Source organism: Pelodiscus sinensis, chromosome 28 (assembly GCF_049634645.1).
Source record: "Pelodiscus sinensis isolate JC-2024 chromosome 28, ASM4963464v1, whole genome shotgun sequence".
Taxonomy (NCBI): Eukaryota; Metazoa; Chordata; order Testudines; family Trionychidae; genus Pelodiscus; species Pelodiscus sinensis.
In genome coordinates, this window is record NC_134738.1 from 4,293,817 (window position 1) to 4,313,801 (window position 19,985).

General features: G+C 52.0%; 1 protein-coding gene across 2 annotated transcripts in view; it reads right to left on the minus strand.

The window, feature by feature from the left end:
- TCF7L1 (transcription factor 7 like 1) overlaps nt 1-16,582 on the minus strand; it is a 92,293-nt gene extending 75,711 nt beyond the window's left edge. The window contains exons 1-3 of one of the 2 annotated variants that reach the window (XM_075910880.1): nt 16,311-16,582; nt 16,161-16,227; nt 15,047-15,177 (exon numbers count right to left, since the gene is read on the minus strand). In XM_075910880.1, coding sequence (XP_075766995.1) covers nt 15,047-15,177; nt 16,161-16,227; nt 16,311-16,505 — 393 coding nt within the window. In that variant the 5' untranslated portion in view covers nt 16,506-16,582. The remainder of the gene's footprint in view (nt 1-15,046; nt 15,178-16,160; nt 16,228-16,310) is intronic. The other variant, XM_075910883.1, reaches the window with a different exon arrangement.
- Between the last annotated feature and the right edge of the window lie 3,403 nt (nt 16,583-19,985).

Here is a 19,985-nt window from a genome sequence, read left to right on the forward strand (position 1 = left end):
CCCTGACACACAGAGGGCCGCTCCCAACACTGGACCCTAGCTCAGGGAGGCAGCCACCGAGTGACTAAGAGGACCCTGTGGGGAAGCTGGGGGAGGCCAGAGGTGGACTGTTTGGGGAGGAGCGAGGGCCCGAATGGAAAGGGAGCCTGGCAGGGGAGATGGAGATGGGGAGGAGTGTTGACTGCATCAGGCTACTGCGTTTCGGTGGGAATTTTTCTATTCTAACGAGTTATACAAGTAGCAACGTTTGCTGGGGACAGCAGGCCAGGCCCTGCCGCTCACCCTCGTCCTAACAGGGACCAGCAGAATTGAGGGGAAGGCCGTCGAGCAACCGAACCCAGCCGTGTGCTCTCCCCAGAAAGCCACCTGTCCACGTGCACACACCGTTCCTGACCTCCAGGGTTACGTAAATTCATCCCCCTGGGCTGGGAAGCGCTAGCACAGCACCCAAACCTCCGGCACTTCCTTTGGAGCCCAGGAGTGGGCTGGTGAACAGGGAGCTGCACTGGGACCAACCCTGTTCAACAGATTCATCTGTGAGCCGCAGAAAGGGGTAAACAGGGAGGTGGCATAATTCGCAGAGGATACAAAACTGCTCGAGAGAGTTAAGTCCACAGCAGTCTGGGAAGAGCTTCCCAAAGGATCTCACCAAACTAGGCAACTGAGCAACAAAATGGCAAATTAATTTGAATGTTGATAAATGCAAAGTAATGCACGCTGGAAAACGTACTCCCAACTACTCATACGATCTGATGGGGGCTAAAATAGCTGTTACCACTCCAGAGAGAGATCTTGGAGTCATTGTGGATAGTTCGCTGAAAACAGCCACTCCATGTGCAGCAGCCGAAATCTCATGATACTAGGAAAAAGAGGGTTGTGCCCACAAAAACTCATGATACTATTTATATATTTTTGTTAGTCTCCAAAGTGCTACAGGACCGTTGTTGTGTTTTAATTTTTTTTAATTACAGACTTACTCGGCTACTCGTCTGAGAGGAATAATTGAGAAGAGGATAGAGCAGTGTTTCTCAAACTGTGGGTCCCAGGGGGGTCACGAGCAACTGAGAGGGGGGTCGCGGTATCACAAGTTTGAGAACCCCTGGGATAGAGAATAAGACAGAGAATATCTTATTGCTTCTATATAAAACCATGGTACGCCCACATCTAGAATGCTGTGTGCAGATGTGGTCGCCTTATCTCAAAAAAGATAGCTTGGCATTGGAAAAAGTTCAGAAAAGGGCAACAAAAATGATTAGGGTTATGGAATAGTTGCCATATGAGGCAAGATTAATAAGATTGGAACTTTTCATCTTAGAAAATAGGAGACTGGGGGAGGGGGATACGATAGAGGTCTATCAAATCATGACTGGTATGGAGAAGTTAATAAGGAAGAGTTATTTACTTGTTCCCATAACATAAGAGTCACCACATGAAATTAATAGGTAGCAGGTTTAAAACAAACCAAAGGAGGTATTTCTTCATGCAGCGCACAGTCAACTTGTGGAACTCCTTGCCAGAGGAGGTTGTGAGGATCAGGGCTCTAACAGGCTCAAAAAGAGCTGGATACATTCATGGAGAAAAGGTCCATCAATGGCTATTAGCCGAGATGGGCAGGAATGGCATCCTTTGCCTGTCTGAAGCTGGGAATGGACGACAGAAGGTGGATCACTAGATGATTCCCTGTTCTGTCCATTTTCTCTGGTGCACCTCGCGTGACATCGACCACTGTTGGAAGATGGGACACTGGGCTAAATCAGGGTTGGGGAAAAAGGCTTCCGTGGGCTGGATCCAGCCCGCCAAGTGGTTGATCAGGCCCACAGAGGCTCTGCCGCTCCCCGGCTCCCAGGCCAATTATGGCCTGTGGATGGGGTAGCCCAGAAGCATCCAGACACTGCCCCTTCTGGGGCAGCCCAGGGCCACTTCAAACATTACTGCCCACCCCTGAGCTAGATGGACCTTTAGTCTGACCCAGTCTGACCGCGCTCATGTTCTTACGAGCTAGAGGATGGGACACTGGACTTGGTGTAAGACACTTGGCTTCAGTTCCTGGCTCAGTCACAGACTCGCTTGGGGCAAGTCTCTCATCAGCACCATAGGGGTGGTATGTCCCTCCTTCACAGGTGTGTCTGAGAGGATAAAATCCAGCGTGACTGCAAGGTGCACAGTCTCTACAGCAACGACAGCCACCACAGCACTTCCAATCGTCCATCAGCCCGCTGCTGTCTTCCAGGCGTGCTTTCCTTACGCTGCAGGAATGCACCCAACCGGAAAGCAGCAGCACACCCCCACAATGGCACTGGCTGCTTTACGGAGTCACTGATTTAAGACTAGCGGCTTTCTTCACCTCCAGCCCAACAACGTCAATCATTCCTTGTCCATGCACAGGCATCCGTGCACCCAAATCACATTCTTACAGGCTTTAGTAAGACTGAAAAAAGCCATCCTAGGGTTCACTCACGCCTCAAACTATCATCTGAGTTCAGTGCCTGTATTAGGTAGGGAAGCAGCTGCATCTCATCCCACCCAGCCCAGCTGCACTGCTGTTCTGAAGTCAGAATGTCTCAGGATTCATCTGAAGCAGCTACAGTAAATACGAGAACCTCACCAAAGAGCAATCCAAAAATACAAAACAGACTTTCAAGCAAAGTTAAAAAAAAAAGAAGACGATACCCTGGAGACAAAGGGGCAGGTTCAGGTCTTGTCAACATCCACACAACTTCCAAAGAAGTTGCAAAAAAAAGTTGAAGCATGCAAACCCAGCTCCTCCAAACATCCCAGGGAGCCTAAACAGGGACTAGTCAGTCCCTCAGCTGAGATCAGCTAGGCAGAATTGCTTGTGGCAATCTTTTTGACTTCTGCAAAGCAACTTACCCTTGGAATGAACTTTTCCCTATCTTCTCTTTTTAATTGCTATTCATCCCAAGTCTGCCTCAGAGCAACCCTATGCAGAGTCTTCTGGGAACTCTTTGCCTGTATTTTAACGGTAACAATTACACCTCCCCAATAGAAGGTGAAAGAAAAAGCATCAGGATGGAAAAGGCACCACAACTCAGGACTACACTGAACAAACTGTTGATTTTGCAGTTTGGCCACTGAATCAAGAAGTCCAAAAAGAGGGGGTATGTCTACACTACCCTCCTAGTTCGAAATAGCGGGGTAATGTAGGCATACCGCACTTGCAAATGAAGCCCGGGATTTGAATTTCCCGGGCTTCATTTGCATAAGCGGGGAGCCGCCATTTTTAAAACCCCGCTGGTTCGAACCCCGTGCAGCGCGGCTACACGGGGCACGAAGTAGGTAGTTCGAACTAGGCTTCCTATTCCGAACTACCGTTACTCCTCGTGGAATGACTTTACATTACAAGCGTTACATTACAAGCGTTAAGCTTGTAAAGTCAAGCACTCTTATGGTTGCCTGTTCAATGTTAATTCAGATTAGGGATGTAAGAGTTTAACCGGTTAACCGATAAGCACTAGCTTATCGGTTAACCTTACCAGTTGGTTAAACTCCCGGCTACCGCTGCCACCAGGAGCCTGCGGAGCGTTTCACCATATAACCGTGTGAATTTCAATCGGTTACATGGCTCGTTTTGTTTTGAATTTTTACATCCCTAATTCAGATTTCTTGTACATATGCATTATGATACCGTCTTTATTTGCATGATCATATGTTATTTTTTCCACCCAACTCCTGCCTCGCTGAGTGCTGAATAGTAGTTACTCAATATTCTTTATATCCTCATCGTTAAACTTGTGGCCTTAGGCCATATTTACTGCACACCATCCAAAACTGGCACTGCACAGAGAAATCATTTCCTCGTGGGCTCTGCAAGGGCACACTGTATCTCAATGCTCCACAAGCATTGATCAGTCCATGTTCACTATGCTCGTGGGAGAACACCTGGTATTTTCACTCATTTCATAGATGGGAACCTGAGGCTCAAGGAGATAAAAGACCAAAATTTTAAAAAGTTTCAGCTAATGCTCGGTGCCCAATTTGAGAGTTTTTTTTAAATTTACTCCAAAAACGCACCGCGTTGTACATACTCCCATGGATTCGGATGCAGTTATGAGCATTCAGAATTTGTGCAATCAGACCCAGAGGTGTCTAAGATGAGCACCCAGAAAACGAGGATCACACAAGTGGACACTAATTGTGTGAAGTTTGGTTTCAGGGACTTGCCCAGAATCACACAGAAATGGACAGAGACAGAGGTACAATCCATTTCTCCAGGGCAACGTTCAATTGCCTTAACCATGAAACCATCCGCTCTCTTCCTGCCATCTCCTGCCTCATTCATCAACTATCTTCCAGCTTCTGCAACAAAACCCTGGCTGGGACAATTTAGTTGGGGTGGAGCAGGGGGTAGGTCTCAGTGAGGCCTCTTCCAACCCTAATCTTCTACGATTCTATGAAATGAGGCAGGAGTCCTACAGAAAAAACTCTCCTTCGCTGCACAGCCTTGTCTCAGCCCCAGAAAAGGTCCATCTTATGCACTGAAGGGAGGTCCTTCTTGTCCCTTTTGAGGTTCATCCACAACATGGGGAGCAAATAGATCTGTGCTCACTGAATGAGACAAGATTCTATGGGAAAACAGTATGGGCTATAGTATTTGAAGACTGGTCCAAATATTCAAAACTAGGTGTGACGGGTGCTAAAACTTAGGCTTGCAAGTCTAGATTTAGGCACCCAATGATGAAATTTAGAAGCCTAAATGATTTAGGACCCAAGACTCACTGAAGTCAATTGGACTAGTGTTCCTAAGTCACTTAGCCTAAACGTGAGTTTTTTTTGAAAGTACATAACTTAAAATTTCAGACACCACCACAAAACGTACATGCAAGGGAACTGAATTAAGCTTGCAAAGGCAACCTTAAATCTGGAATGTCCCACATTTGCAGTGCCGACTTTTGCTACCTTAATATTCTTGTAGTTTTTGTATGTAATTTCCTAGGTCTGTTTGTTTTTTTAACTAAACTAAAGAGAAAAAAAAGAAATCCTGTTATGAGGAACCATACTGATGAGTCATGAGCAGCCCTGCAAACTTCAGATCCACAATCCAGACGGCTTGGCTTCACTAGAGCTAAACAGCTAACCAGTAACAGTAGTAGGCTGTTACCCTCTATGCCGGATGAGCCACCAGCCAGGATGAGCCACCTTTTGCCAATGTGCTTCCTAGCTCTTTGCTGACCGCTGAGGAATGCTGGCCCTCAGGAGTCCCTACTTCTATTCCAGGTTCTGGAGCAGTGGGTTCTCTAGGGATTACAGACCCCTCGGCCCCTGCCCCTCCCCCTCTGCCGCTATTCCCCCATCAATCTGCCGCTGTTCTGATTTCTTGCCATTTTAACCAGAAAGGACACTCTCTCAATGACTTAACCACCTGCATTCTGCTACAAAGACCTTTTACATCTGCACTTGAAAGGGAATCCTCTGAACTGTCATTCATGTTAAAATTCGACACTCTCCGAGAAGGAATGAACAAACACTCAAACTATCTTACCCATTACCAAGATAGCTTCCCCAATTATCACCTCTAATACCATTAGCTCACAGACATCCCACTCTCCCCACCTCTAATATCATCAATTCACAGACACTTACCTTCCTTCCTCCCCCCCCACACCCGCATCCCCCTCCTGTTCTGAAATGTGATTTGTCCTTTTCATATGTGTTCATTTTTTTTAATTGTATCCTTTGGTATATATGGTTGTGACTATTTTCTTCCACTATTTGATGTGAGGAAGTGGGTCTGGCCCACGAAAGCTCATCACCTAATAAACCATCTTGTTAGTCTTTAAAGTGCTACATTGTCCTGCATTTTGCTTCTGATTAAGCATGTGAGGGTATGTCTACACTGCCACCGTAGTTTGAACTAGGGTGGCAGTGTAGACATACCCTGAATGTTTAATCGATTATGGTTAACTGGTGGGGGCTGAAGCAACCCCCCACCACCTTGGAGTAGCCCCCACCCATGACAGGCCTGGCCCACCTGGTGCGGTGTGCTCTGGGCAGAGGCACAGCAGCACAACTGAAGCAGGCCCCATTTGCTCGTGCTGTGGGCCTGGCCCAAGCGCACCAGGACCAATGCCTGCCTGGGGGGTGGGGTGGGGGGGAGGACTCCAGCCCAGCTGGGTTGGAGCAGCCCTCCAACCACCCCCATTTAATCGATTTACCGGTTACACATAATGTTTAACCGGTTAACTAATTAAATGAGATTTTACATCCCTAGTTCTGATCCTTCTTTGCTCCTCACTCCCCTGCATCCCTCCTCTTCCACACCATGGGGGTTCCAGCGGGGGAAAGGCAGGAGGGAGTGTCCCTCCGCAGGCAGGAGAAGCCACTGCAGGGCATGCCCCGCTCAGCTCCTGCTGCCCCGAGACGGAGCATGCTCAGTGCACAGGAAAAGTTCCTGCCCAATGCAGAGAACTCCAAGTTTTGACGGACTTCACTTCTGTGACCCCAGAACAAGCCTGTCAAATTCAACTCTTCTCCAAAGCAGACACACCAGGGCTTCTCAATGAAAAGTCTGAAAGAAACTTCTCTAGCACTCCCTGCACAACAGATGTTCCCAGACGACAGTCTCAGAAGCACCTGAAACATTTTCACTGAAATTAAGAAAAAAAAAGTCAGCCTGAGGCATGGAAAATTTCAGCCTGAATAATTAGTACTCGGCTTTTTATTATAAACAGGCTTTATAATTAATAAACAGGCTTTTACAATGGAAAACCATGAGGCAACTTTAACTCTCAACGCCCCTGCCAGCTCCACTTATAATGCAGAGTGAGGCCACCTCGGAGCACATAAGCTATTGAGTTTGAGCAAAAACGGGTGTAAAGCATTGAAACCAAAATGAATGACTGTCTTTAACCATCAATAGGTTTCCTCAGGGTGACAATAACCTGGATCAGCAATTACAATGCACTCTGCAGGGTCAATTTAAAAAAATCACTTTTTTATTTAGTTTGGACTTTTCTAATTATATTTAAATCCTGTCTATCTTTGAAAAAATAAATCTGTTACAAATCAAATCTGAATGTAGAACAAAATGTGTTAAGGACTAAAAAGTTATCATCATCTCTTAAAGCGTCCCACTAAAAACTGCAGAACCCATGAGCTCTGACAAGAACTTTGAGTTAAAGGCTGCTTCTCTATATAAAGAAAGAATTGGGAAAAAATATCTAACCTTTGAGGTCAAGCTTTATAAATATGGCACAACAGGTCATCCACTGTATTAAGGGATTGTTCTGGTTAATACAATTAAATTGTATATGCTGTTTTGTGTGTTTCATTAAATTCCAGCATGACACAAACCATGAGCAAAAAGTTAATTATTGAGTAAATAAGCAATAGATCATTCAGCATCTTTTAGCACACTAAAAATATTGAATTAATAATCCAGAAACAGTTATATATTCGCTTAAATAAATATATAATTATAGTATACACTCATAGTCAGGGCTTGACAAACCGCGGCGAAATCAACTCGCCAGCCCTGCACTGCGCATGTGCAAGACCCGCATTGCGCATGCGCGCGCCGCCAGTAAACGGGGTGACCGGCTGAAATCTACTCACCACGGGCAAGTAGATTCACTGGTTTGTCGAGCCCTGCTCATAGATAGCAAAAAGATGTCCCAAATCTAGTGTGAAGACCCTATTAAGTTGGAAATCGAAGTCCCTTAATAGGGATGTCAACCAATGAGAATACGCTTTCTTGGAAAATAATTAAAGTACAATGGAAAAGTCTGATTACCACTGACAATTTCAATCACCTCCATTTAAAATCAATCAGCTCTGCCGCACTGAAGGAGATAAATCACCGTGGAAGTGACCAGCTACATAGTTTCCATGGCAAAAGCAAGTAGAAAACCTCAAGCTTGCCCTTTTCCAGGGTCCGAACATTTATGCCCATTCTAGGAGTTTCTGGGAACTCCTGCATTGACCCTGTGCAGCTCTGCTGGTGACATGACTCTAGGCACTTGGGAAGTTGCATGCGTGACCCTTCTTTTCACACTAGCATCGAGTAATTATATCAAACTAGGTAACTAGAGGGACCATCCATCCTCCGAGCCACACCGCATTGGCCCTCCCCGTATCAGAAGACGACTCCCGTCGTCACATTCATCCAAGAAACGAGGCCTGTATTGGTAAGCACAAGGCAGAGCACCAACACAACAGACTCAAATGCCATCTGTCCTTCATACAAGCTGAATCCCAAACTACCTTAGGGGTGTGAAAGCAATACTAGAAGCAGCACCAACATAATTACGGCCCACACTGCACATGAAATATTTTCCAGTAGTACCTGCAAGACAGTCCTGCCCAAGATGCTGAACTCTCTCAGATGACTCTCATGCTATGTACGTAGGCAAGGTAAGGGTTCAGATGCCACTGGAAGTGTAGAGGAGCTAGGTAATTAACAGTATGGGGGGCTTCTGACAAATAAACACATAACAGACATCAATCCATCAGAGAGAAAGTGGTGGATGAACCCTGACTCCAAGTTTCCTGGAGTTAAATAGAATAGGCTACAGACCCAGCTTTCCTTTGTCTTATTTATTACATCACTGTAATGTGCAGGATTTATCAATAAGATAAAACAGATGTGACCTCTCGGATACTTTAAAGTAGAAAAAAAAATCTTTCAGGCTTTTTACATAATAAAGCAGCCAAAAAAAAGCAGGTGGAGTCAACCCCCATTTTGGAAGTGAGAAGTCATCTTAAATAGGGGGTTCCGTGTGGGGAGGGAAAGAACCCAATGGAACTAAAATGCTAACAGGCATGGAAATCGGCATTCCAAATACAGCTGCAATCATCAGCTGTCCTGTTTGTCCCATAGTGCAGGGCCCAAAAGAGGCATCCAACCCTCCGTAAATACTACAGGCAGCAGAGATGAAAGCGAGCTCAGTCAAGCAGTCTGCCTCACAAGACCCCACAACTTTTACCTACAGTATTACTAGTCCTGTTTATTACTGTAGGGCTTCAGGGCCAACCAGACATGGGGCCCTGCTGGCACAGAATTTAGGGAGTCTTGTTTGAAATGTGAGAAGTGATAGGTCTTCTAGCCTCTACCTGAGGAGATGACTCTTCGGTGCAAAACTTCTTATCAGAAAAGCCATCCTGATATTTGTTATATTCATGAATTTAGGTACAAACCAATAATGCTATTTCGGGAATACTGCAGTGTCACAAGACTCTGTTGGAATCCAGAACCTTAACACACGAGAGCCAAAACAGAGAGAAAGCCGGCTGCTGCTCCCTCAAGTAGACAGCCACAATTCACTCCAATTCGCACAAGGCTGACTCTTTACAGACTGATTACACAAACCCCAGATCTCATGCTTCCCTGCAGAGCCCCGACCCAGGAAATGCCTCCCACATAACATGACAGCTTGTCATTTTCAGAGTTTTCAAGTGCATCACAATAGTCACCCCAAGACAATATTCCTTTCCGTCATTTCATGCCTTTGTCTCAAGTTCCGCTCTCCATGTATTGTCCTAAATTCCCTTACTTCAGCAGGTTGGAGAGGAAATATTCATTGGCTCTTACGCTCCTTCTTAATGGTCTCAGAGCCAGCCTGTATGTTTCAGGCTCTTGTCACCTCGCCATGGTCAACCCCTCCAGCACCTAGATACCATCTTTATAGACACCATATGCAAAACACAAGACAGACCAACCCTGATCATCCCGAATGCTCTTCTTTGGACCCCAACAATTTGTCCATGTGTTTCCCAGACCATGGTGCCTGAACGGTGCAGGCCACTCACATACCGGAGCAACAAGTTCCCTATGGCGAGAGAACACCCCTGCAGCTGCAGTCCAAATTGCACTGGGCTCTGAGAACTCATTTTCAAGCTGCTGCCCATCATCACACTGAGAACCGTTTTTTCCAAGCACCTCCCTCCCACCGAGTGTCTGTTTCCAAACTCCCACGCCCACGCCCGAGCTCGGCGAGAGGACTGACATATTTCCAAGTTTAATTTCAATTGGTCGTCCCCCCCGGGTCCATTCAAAACACAGCTGCTAAAACCTTACGTGGCCTGATCACGTCAGCCCTTCCAATCCCATCCACTGACAACCCCTTTCTCCACCGCATCCAGTACACACGGCTTGTACTGATCTTTTAGGTCCTTCCCAGCTTTGCCCTGCCCTGCCTTTCCATTGCCACCTTCCTGCTTCATCAGTCCTTCACCCAGCACTACCAGCTAACCTCTCTTCCGATTTCTCCCACTATCGCTTCGGAGTCCCATAAGCCTAGAACATCCTCGCGCTCTCAAAACTAAAACCCATCAAGCCCTGCCCTTCCTCAAGTCTCATTTTAAGACTAATTTCTACCATGATCCCCCAAAACACCGACAGCTGATGGCCAGTTGAGACTAGGCCTGTCCTTTATCTGTCTCAGTTACTAAAACCCACTTTATGCCAAACGAGGCTACTGTTCCTATTACCCTCTCCTCAACTCACCCCTCCCCATTTGCTCAGTTCACCTGCTGAATCTTGTAAGCTAAACTTTGGAGGATGCGGACAGTGATTGTCTACTGCCCAGCCCATTGGCTAGGGCCTCTGGGCAGTACCGGAACAGTTTCTAGATTTTAAAGCCAGAAAGGACCATTAAAATCATCTAGTCTGACTTCTTCCATGACAATGGCCACCAAATTTCACCATGTAGTTCCTATGCCAGCTAGGGTTGCCAGACAGTTTCAACAAAAATACCGGGCACATTGACATGACATCACAATCTACATTCCATCGTATTTAGAGAATACTGGACATTTCTATTTTCTCAATTTGTTTCCTGAACAGAAAACTCAAATACTGGACTGTCCGGTTCAAAACCGGACACCTGGCAACCCTAGCACCAGCTTCACAAGTTCTGACTGAGCTGTGACATATCCTTTAGAAAGACATCCAAACTTGGTTTAAAGATGTCAAAAGATACACAGTCCACTAGTACCCTAGGAAAGCTAAGCAAAGATCACTGCTAAAAATGTGCTCCTTACGTCCTCTTTGAATTTGTCTAATTTCTATTTCCTGCCATTGGATTTTTTCATGCTTTTGAAAATAGCTCATGCATTTCTTAAATTTCTTTTTGATAGGAAAAAAAAAATCAATGGAAGTTCTTACATCTCTCCACATAAGGCAGCAGGCTGTCCAGTCCTTAGACCCTCTTGTAACTGTTCCCTGAACACGCTCCAAATTTTCAGCACCGTCTTGAAGTGTGGTTACCAGAACTGGGCACGATATTCCAATGTAGGTTGCACCTCTCTAAAGAGCCATGGGGCAGGGAGGTCTGACAGTGCAGCCAGGAGCCCCGTGGTGAAGCTGGGGAGGTCTGGCCCCACCAGTGGCATGGGGGCCAGAGCTGGAGCCCGGTGGCAGCAGTGAGGCCGGGTTCTGGGCCAGAAAGAGCCAGCAGCAGGGAGCAGTGACAGGCTGGGAGGCCGATGGCAGGGGACCACCCCATGTCCGATAAACTTCCTTGTTCAGGACCGACCAGGGAGGTCCAACCTGTAACGGTCTGGTGTATACACAGATACACCACTTCACTGCTCCACTACTGATGCATTCTGAGGCAGCACTAGCCCTCTCAGCTAGAGCATCCCATCAAAGCTCAATTTCATTTGGTGGCTCCCCATCACCCCAATCCACTTCAGAATCCCTGCTCCCTACCGTGCAGCTCCCATTCTGCAAGCATGAGCTACTTTCTCTGTCCCTAGATGTATGATCTGCATTTGGCTGAATTGTATCTGATTGTATCAAGCTTATAAAAACACATCTAGAACATTCTGTATCAGTGACCTGCTCGCCTCATCCTTTACTACCCCACCAACTCGTGTGACATTTGCAAACTTTAAATGAAATGATTTTATACTTTCTTTCAGCTATTTGATAAAAATACCTCAACCCAACCCTATAAAAGAAGTCCTCACAGGACCCCATCCAAAGTGTTTAAACATATGCGCTGCACTGTTTTTGAACAACGCTTGTTTTTTCGCCAAAACATTGAGCAAAAAGTCAGGTACTCCAATGAAGTCCAAGCGTACAACATCAACACTTTTACCATCCATCATACCTTTGTCAGCCACTTGTGGTCCCACTAAAAACTGATTGAAGTTAGCTGAAGACTACTTCTTTTCCTAGTAGCCCTGTTTACCAGGTTTCATTACATAACCATCTCTTAGATCAATGTCCGGCTAACAGGCCTATAATTACCTGGGCTATCCTATTTACTCTTTTAAAGTATGGGTACATTAGCTCACTTCTAGTTCTCTTGAATTTCCCCACCATTCCAAGATTTATTAAATGAAACATATTACTTATCTTCTGCCTATGCTTCTAATCTTACTTTGCCTCTTTTTTTATTTCTTAGTCCTTGCTGGTATTTGTCATTCCTCCCAATCGAGTCTCGTGTGTGAAATTTATTAATACAAATAACAGTGACAAACGGCAACTATAACCTTTACTCAGCCACACCGGCATATTTGTATAATCATGCCCTCAAGGCAAGTACAGTCTAGCTGTTCAGATCTAAATGAAAAGCCAAAAGTTCTAATTCCTAATTATCAGTAAATGGATAATTAAAACACAGTTATGTCATATGGCTGAATGCGGTATTGACCCGTGTTAATGAACCAACGACCAAATGGCTAATAATTCAAACATCATTTAACACTCAACGACTGTTGGAGCCAGATGGTTTTAGATACCATATTTTCAGAGATAGGTGTAAAGAAGTGAGCATGAATGTAAGTCACAACTTAAAGGAAAGTCTAAATCTCTTCATAGGAATGCATGTAAAACCCTCCTATCAATAATTTAGCAAAGGCAAGTGTGAATAATGGGTTCATTAAAACCTGGCCAAACGATGGACATCACTTAAAGGGTTTTGTTTCCAACAATAAAACATTAAGAATTGAAAAGCATTCAATGCCAACTAACCCGATTCCTTTAGAGCATTATTTGTACAAGTCCTCGTGCCAGTTGCTTTCAGGCATACAAGGAAACAAGCCATCCATGCCCCAGATATTGCGGCCTGTTTTAAATGCCACAAGTGAATAGAGCAGCTTCTGATGACAGCAGAATTAACCGGTTCTGCTGGGCAAGTTTCTCAGGCTTCCCTTAATCATTATTAAGAGTCACTCAAGCATGGCATTTATCTTGTTCAGGCCTTTCACCTCAAGAGACAAAAGTTCCAGAATTAAATCAGCAGCCACGGGAAGGGCCCCGATCACTGATAAGGTGTGCACCTCCCCAAGGAAAGGATGACAATAGGTTCCAGTTGGGGATAAGCAGGCAGGCAGGGAACCTCTCAAGGCCACCGGAAGACAATGAGCCCCTGAGGTTGTGGCATTTGCAGAGCAAGGATTTGGGGATGGGGCATTGCTGGGTGTTCTGGGGAATTCAATTTGCTCTCCTTTGCACTCTGTCTAAGGCTTGGTCAATTTGCTTAATCACTTCTCTAAATGCTGATGGAGAGACAGACAATGTCAGCCCATTAACAGCTTTCAAAAGTCTAAGAGATCCCTTTAAATGAGAAAAGCAATGCAAACAGAAGAAACCCATGGTCAGGTTTCTCAGGTTTTACACATGTAACAGGACTCCCCACTGGATTCTTTATTAGCTTTCCATCCAGAATTTACATTTGAGCTTTAAATGGCAGGCGTTAGAAATCAAACAGCAGGCATGTTTCTTTTGCATGGAACTTAAGTTATTGCAGAATCGACAGCTCCTCCCCCAGCAGATAAGAGCTAGTTAAGTAAAACAAATACACCACCAAGTGAGAATCTTGGATATTTCCCACAAACACTCATTAAAGAGGCAGGATCAAGTCAAGTCTGCCCCTTATTTTTTGTGCCTCTGTGGTTTTAAAAAAAAGTGTTTACAAAACTCAGATCCAAGAGAGACAACGCCATGAAATTACAACACAGGCACCACGGCCCTGACCCTGCAATTTGTCACACACAGGCAGACTGCTGTGTCCACATGGGCCATCCCCATTAATGGGGGTCTGTGCAAGCACGGAAGTCCGCATGAGAGTGACAAATTGCAGCATTGGGAGCCTTCACCTTTAAAGCAAACCATCCTGAGCAATGTTTGCAACCCAAGCAACAGAGCACAGCACAGGCACCTGGCCATTCGCATTGCAATAGCCCCCAAAGGGCCCGAGAAGGAGTGGGGCTCCTTCACACTGAGGCCCCCAACCCTCATAACAGGGCCCCCCTGTGCCACCTCTGAAATCACTGGGTCTCTGGACAGGTCCCTTGTCCAGCCAAGTGCGGCACTGGGACGGCAGAGGGAAAAAACGGCCTCACCCTCAATGAAACTGTGAGCAAAACTGACTAGCGACTGCCTGCCAGCAAGCAGAAGGAGTCTGTTTCACCTCCCAAGTTAGGAGAAAGACGAAAAGTGAACACGCAGCAGCAAAGAATGACACTGAGACTTGCTACACCAGAGTTCTACTGCCACAGTCTAAGGCGAGGTCCATGCAATAAGCCAGGGCGAGGGTGTGTGTCTGGCAGGCCTGATGGTTAAGCTGACAGTGTGTAACTTCCCAAAGAGCAAGGGGCACAAGTTTGGGACCCTAGCTTCAGCGGGGTTCTGCACAGCCATTTAGTCTGTCCGCATCCGCTTGAATGATCAACCCAGGCAGGGGCGAATGAATCCGAGAGCAAAGTGACGCTTTCCCCATCCCGGCCCATGCGGTGGAGGGCCCATGCGGTGGAGGTCTCGCTGTACCAAGGGGAACACGTGCACCCCAAGGAAAGGAACGAGGGTAGAAAAACCGCCTCCCTCCTCTCCTCGGCTTCCGAATGAAAATCAAAACTCACTTCTCCAGGGGGGCAGTCTCCCCACCATTCTCAGCAGGATGAAAACCTGCCCCAAACAAAGAGTCAGAGACAGCCAAAGCCACCCCAGACCCCATTTGGCCCTGGCCATCAGAGCTCTCCCCCTCAGGTAGGGAGGGGCAAGTCTCTCCCCCACTGGGCTGTGGGGAGAAGGGAGTTCTTGTGACAGCACAGGGGCCAAACCAAAGTGAGCAGCACTTACTGTACGAGCACCGCCAGGGGACAGGGCTCCGTTGGGCAGATAGGGGCTGCCCAGCTCGGGGATCATCAGGAAGGGGTAACCTGGGTAGGGGGGCCCCTTAAAGAAGCCTCCATCTTGCTGTCTTCTCACTACTGGAGAGAAAAGAACAGGCTCAGCTGGGGCATGGGCGGAGGGGTGCGAGCGGCCGGCCAGTGGGAAGATGGCAGAAGCGCTGGAGTTTTTAAAGCTGGAGAAAAGGGGGCCCCAAAGTGAAGTGGAGTGAGCGACACTGGGGATCCTTGCCCGGAGTCCGCCTCGCTGGGCCGGGCAAGCGGGGAGGAGAGGGGGGCCGGACAGGGAGAAAGAAAACAAAGAAGTTACGAGTCTGGCGACGCGTCTGCAAGTACCCGAACGATGTAAACAGCGAAGAGGGAGGGCGGGCGAGCTGCGGGGGGGCGCAGGGTCCTCCAGGGCCTGGCTCCCTCAGCCGCGGCCGATGTGGGCCGGGGACTAGGCAGAGCCCAGGGGGCCCTTCCAGTCCAAGGCTTGCTCCTGGCCCGGGGGCGACTCCCCACCGATGTGGCACGGGGGCGAGGGGGACACGGGGAAAGGGAGGCGGGCCGGAGGGCGAGGGGCTGGGGTGAGCGAAGGCGCACCGGGAGGCGAAGGGCACAGGGGCAGGAGGCCGGGGCCAGAGGGGCTCAGGGGCAGGCTGGGGTGAGCCAAGGCGCACCGGGAGGCGAGGGGGACAAGCGCGCAGGGGAGTGGGTGGGAGGCACAGGGAGCAGTGGGGCAGAAAGGAGCCCGAGGAGGTGCCGGGGGAGCAGAGGGGGCAGACTGTAGAGCACAGGGCTGGGGCCGGGGGCGCTCGGGGCGCGCTGGGGACGGAGACGGGGGCGCTCGGGGCGCGCTGGGGACGGAGACGGGGGCGCTCGGGGCGCGCTGGGGACGGGGCCGGGGGCGCGCTGGGGACGGGGCCGGGGGCGCTCGGGGCGCGCTGGGGATGGGGCCGGGGGCGCTCGGGGCGCGCTGGGGATGGGGCCGGGGGCACGCTGGGGACGGGGCCGGGGGCGCTCGGGGCGCGCTGGGGACGGGGCCGGGGGCGCTCGGGGCGCGCTGGGGACGGGGCCGGTACCTTCGGCGAGATAGTCCCGCGGCTTCTGGAAACTTTCTCGGGGCTGCGGCGGCGGCGGGCGCTCCGCCTGCGGGGAGACACAAAGGGGAGAGGGGTGAGCGCTGCCCCCAGCCCGGCCGGCCCCGGCCCCGGCCCGGCCCGGCCCCTCACCTCCGAGTCGGAGCCCGAGGCGCTGGCGCGGCGGTTCTCGGACTCGTGCACCAGCGAGGACTTGAGCTCGTCCAGGTCCCCGTGGGCCGAGCCGCGCCCCGCGCCCTTGTCCTGCTCCTCGCCCTCGTCCTGGAAGGGGATCAGCTCGTCCGGGGCGCCCAGGTCGTCGCCGCCCGCGGGCGGCAGCTGGGGCATGGTGCGGCCGGCCCGGCCAACTTCGAGGCGCGGCGCCGGCCGAGTGCGGGCTGCGGGCGGGCGGGCGCGGCGCTGCTGCTCCCTGCGCCGGCGGGGCCGGCCCCTCGCTCGCCGCCCGGGGAGGGTCGGGCTGGAGGGCGGCCGGGAGGGTGGAGCTCCCGCTGCAAGCTGACACCGGCCGGCGCGGGCTGGCCGGGACCCCCAGCTGCACAGAGCCTCCCCCCCGCTAGGACCACTGTCCTGTCCCCCCCCGGACCTCCAGCTGGGACCCCCAGCTGCTCAGAGCCCCCCCCCCCGGACCTCCAGCTGCTCAGAGCCTCCCCCCCCTCTGGGACCACTGTCCTGCCCCCCCCCCGGACCTCCAGCTGGGACCCCCAGCTGCTCAGAGCCCCCCCCCCCGGACCTCCAGCTGCTCAGAGCCTCCCCCCCCCTCTGGGACCACTGTCCTGCCCCCCCCCGGGACCTCCAGCTGGGACCCCCAGCTGCTCAGAGCCCCCCCCCCCCGGACCTCCAGCTGCTCAGAGCCTCCCCCCCCCTCTGGGACCACTGTCCTGCCCCCCCCCCCGGGACCTCCAGCTGCTCAGAGCCTCCCCCCCCCCCGGACCTCCAGCTGCTCAGAGCCTCCCCCCCCCCCCCGCTGGGACCACTGTCCTGCCCCCCCCCGGGACCTCCAGCTGGGACCTCCAGCTGCTCAGAGCCTCCCCCCCCGCTGGGACCACTGTCCTGCCCCCCCCCCGGGACCTCCAGCTGGGACCCCCAGCTGCTCAGAGCCCCCCCCGGACCTCCAGCTGCTCAGAGCCTCCCCTCCGCTGGGACCACTGTCCTGCCCCCCCCCCGGACCTCCAGCTGGGACCCCCAGCTGCTCAGAGCCCCCCCCCCCGGACCTCCAGCTGCTCAGAGCCTCCCCCCCGCTGGGACCACTGTCCTGCCCCCCCCGGGACTCCCAGCTGCTCACAGCCTCCCCCGGGACCTTCAGCTGGGACCCCCAGCTGCTCAGAGCCTCCCCCCCCCGCTGGGACCACTGTCCTGCCCCCCCCGGGACTCCCAGCTGCTCACAGCTTCCCCTCCTCCCCCCTGCCAGGACCCCCAGCTGCTCACAGCCTTCCCCCAGCCAGGACCCCCAGCTGCTCACAGCCTCCCCCCCCCCACTAGGACCACTGTCCTGCCCCTCCGGGACCACCAGCTGCTCACAGCCTCCCCCCCCCCCCCGCTGGGACCCCTGTCCTGCCCTGCCGGGACCCCCAGCTGCTCAGAGCCTCCTCCCCCCCGCTAGGACCACTGTCCTGCCCCCCTGGGACCCCCAGCTGCTCACAGCCTCCCCCCCTACCCCCCGCCGGGACCCCCAGCTGCTCAGAGGCCTCCTCCCCACGCCGGGACCCCCGGCTACTCACATCCCCCCCCCCCGCTGGGACCCCTGTCCTGCCCCACCGGGACCCCCAGCTGCTCACAGCCTCCCCCCACCCCAGCCGGGGCCCCCAGCTGCTCACAGCCTCCCCCCCACCCCAGCCGGGACCCCCAGCTGCTCAGAGGCCTCCTCCCCCCGCTGGGACCCCTGGCTGCTCACAGTCCCCCCCCCCACTTCCTCGCCAGGACCCCCAGCTGCTCACAGCCCTCAGGTGGGACCCCCTGCCCTGCTCCAGCCAGGACCGCTGGCAGCTCACAGCCTCCCCCCTCCCCCTCCCCCTGCCAAGACCCCCTGTTGCTCATAGCCCCTTCCCTCGCCCTCCCCACAATCATGAAGCATTGCTAGCTGCCCATCCACCCCTTTACCTAACCCCTGCCAGTGCTACCTTCTTGCCAGCACTTCTATCTCTTCCGCCCCCCCCCACCAGCTCCTGCAAGTGTCCTTCCACACACCACACTACTACCTCCTGCTTGTGCCCCTTTTCCAGCTCTGTGCCCCCCTATACCCTAGAGATGGAAGCGACTAGTCGACTTCCCCAAAAGCAAAGTCTTATTGGGTATTTGACTGGAGTATCGACTACTCGCTACGTCCCCCTCCCCCGCCTCTGACCGGCAGTAAGGGGGGGAGAGGAGTCAGTGCTGGGGGGAGCCAGCTTAAAAGCTGGTTCCCCCCAACACCATGTCCACGGTGCCACCTGCCCCCTCTATCAGAGGCAGCAGGGGCAAAGCAGTCTCTGCCCGCGGCAGGCTGAGGATCGCCTTGGGCAGAGGCTGCTCTGGTAGCAGCCCCTGTTTATGGGGGGGCCCAGCGGGGAGCTGTGCACCCCCCTGCAGACAGGGGCTGCTGCCGCCATGCAGTCCCTGTTCGTGGCGGCCTGGGAGGGCCGGGCACAGGGGCTGCTGCCGGAGCAGCCCCTGGCCTCAGCCAGCTCTGGCCACAACGAACAGCTGGACTCAGCGTGAGCCGAAACCAAGCAGTCCCAACTCGCGCTGGTCCAGGCCGCTCTGCCTCTGCATTTTTAAATGTAGTAAGAGCCCGATGGCTCTTAGTACATTTAAAATGCAGAGCTGCAGCGGAGATGGCTCCCGGAGCCGGCATGAGCTGGGACTGCCCGGTCCTGGCTCGAGCCAGCTCCTGGAGCTACCCCTTATCAACCAGTCGTACACAATCAGTTAGGTAACCGCAATTTAACATCCTTGCTGTACGTGCCTGCAGGCATTCCTCTCAAGTGTACTGGATTTTGCAGCAGGTACCACATTTTGGATGGATCAGGCTGTCTCTGGCACGAAGGCAGGCTGTGCTCCAGACAGACAGACAAAGCAAGCACCACTATACACCCTGGAGTCTACAGGAATGTGCACTGAGCTGGAACCCAGGGATCTGGGGATTCTAAACTCTCGGCTGCTGACCAGTGTTTAGGGTTCCTCTTCACACTGGGGAAAGCAGTACAGGCAGTCCCCGGGTTACGTACAAGATAGGGACTGTAGGTTTGTTCTTAAGTTGAATCTGTATGTAAGTCGGAACTGGTGTCCAGATTCAGCCGCTACTGAAACTGATGCCAGTTCTGACTTACATACAGATTCAACTTAAGAACCCCAGGGATCCCCAAGTCAGCTGCTGCTGAAACTGATCAGCGGCTGATTCCAGGAAGCCCGGGGCAGGGGCTTCCTGTAGTCAGCCACTGGTCAGTTTCAGCAGCGGCTGACTTGGGGACGCCTGGGGCAGAGCAGCTGGGGTGCTGCTGGGTTGGTCCAGTAGCGCCGCTGCTCCTCGGCCCTACTGGACCAACCCAGCAGCACCCCAGCTGCTCTGCCCCAGGCGTCCTGATTCAGCCGCTGCTGAAACTGACCAGCAGTGGCTGAATCAGGACGCCTGGGGCAGAGCAGCTGGGGTGCTGCCAGGTTGGTCCAGTAGCGCCCAGAGCGATGCTACGGGACCAACCGGCAGCGCCCCAGCTGCTGTACCACAGGCGTCCGGAGCAAAGCCGCAGAGCACGGGGGCAGCGGGACAGCCCAGACGCGCCATGGCTGTCCTGCTGCCCTCGGGCTCCGTGGCTTTGCTCTGCTTTGCTCCCC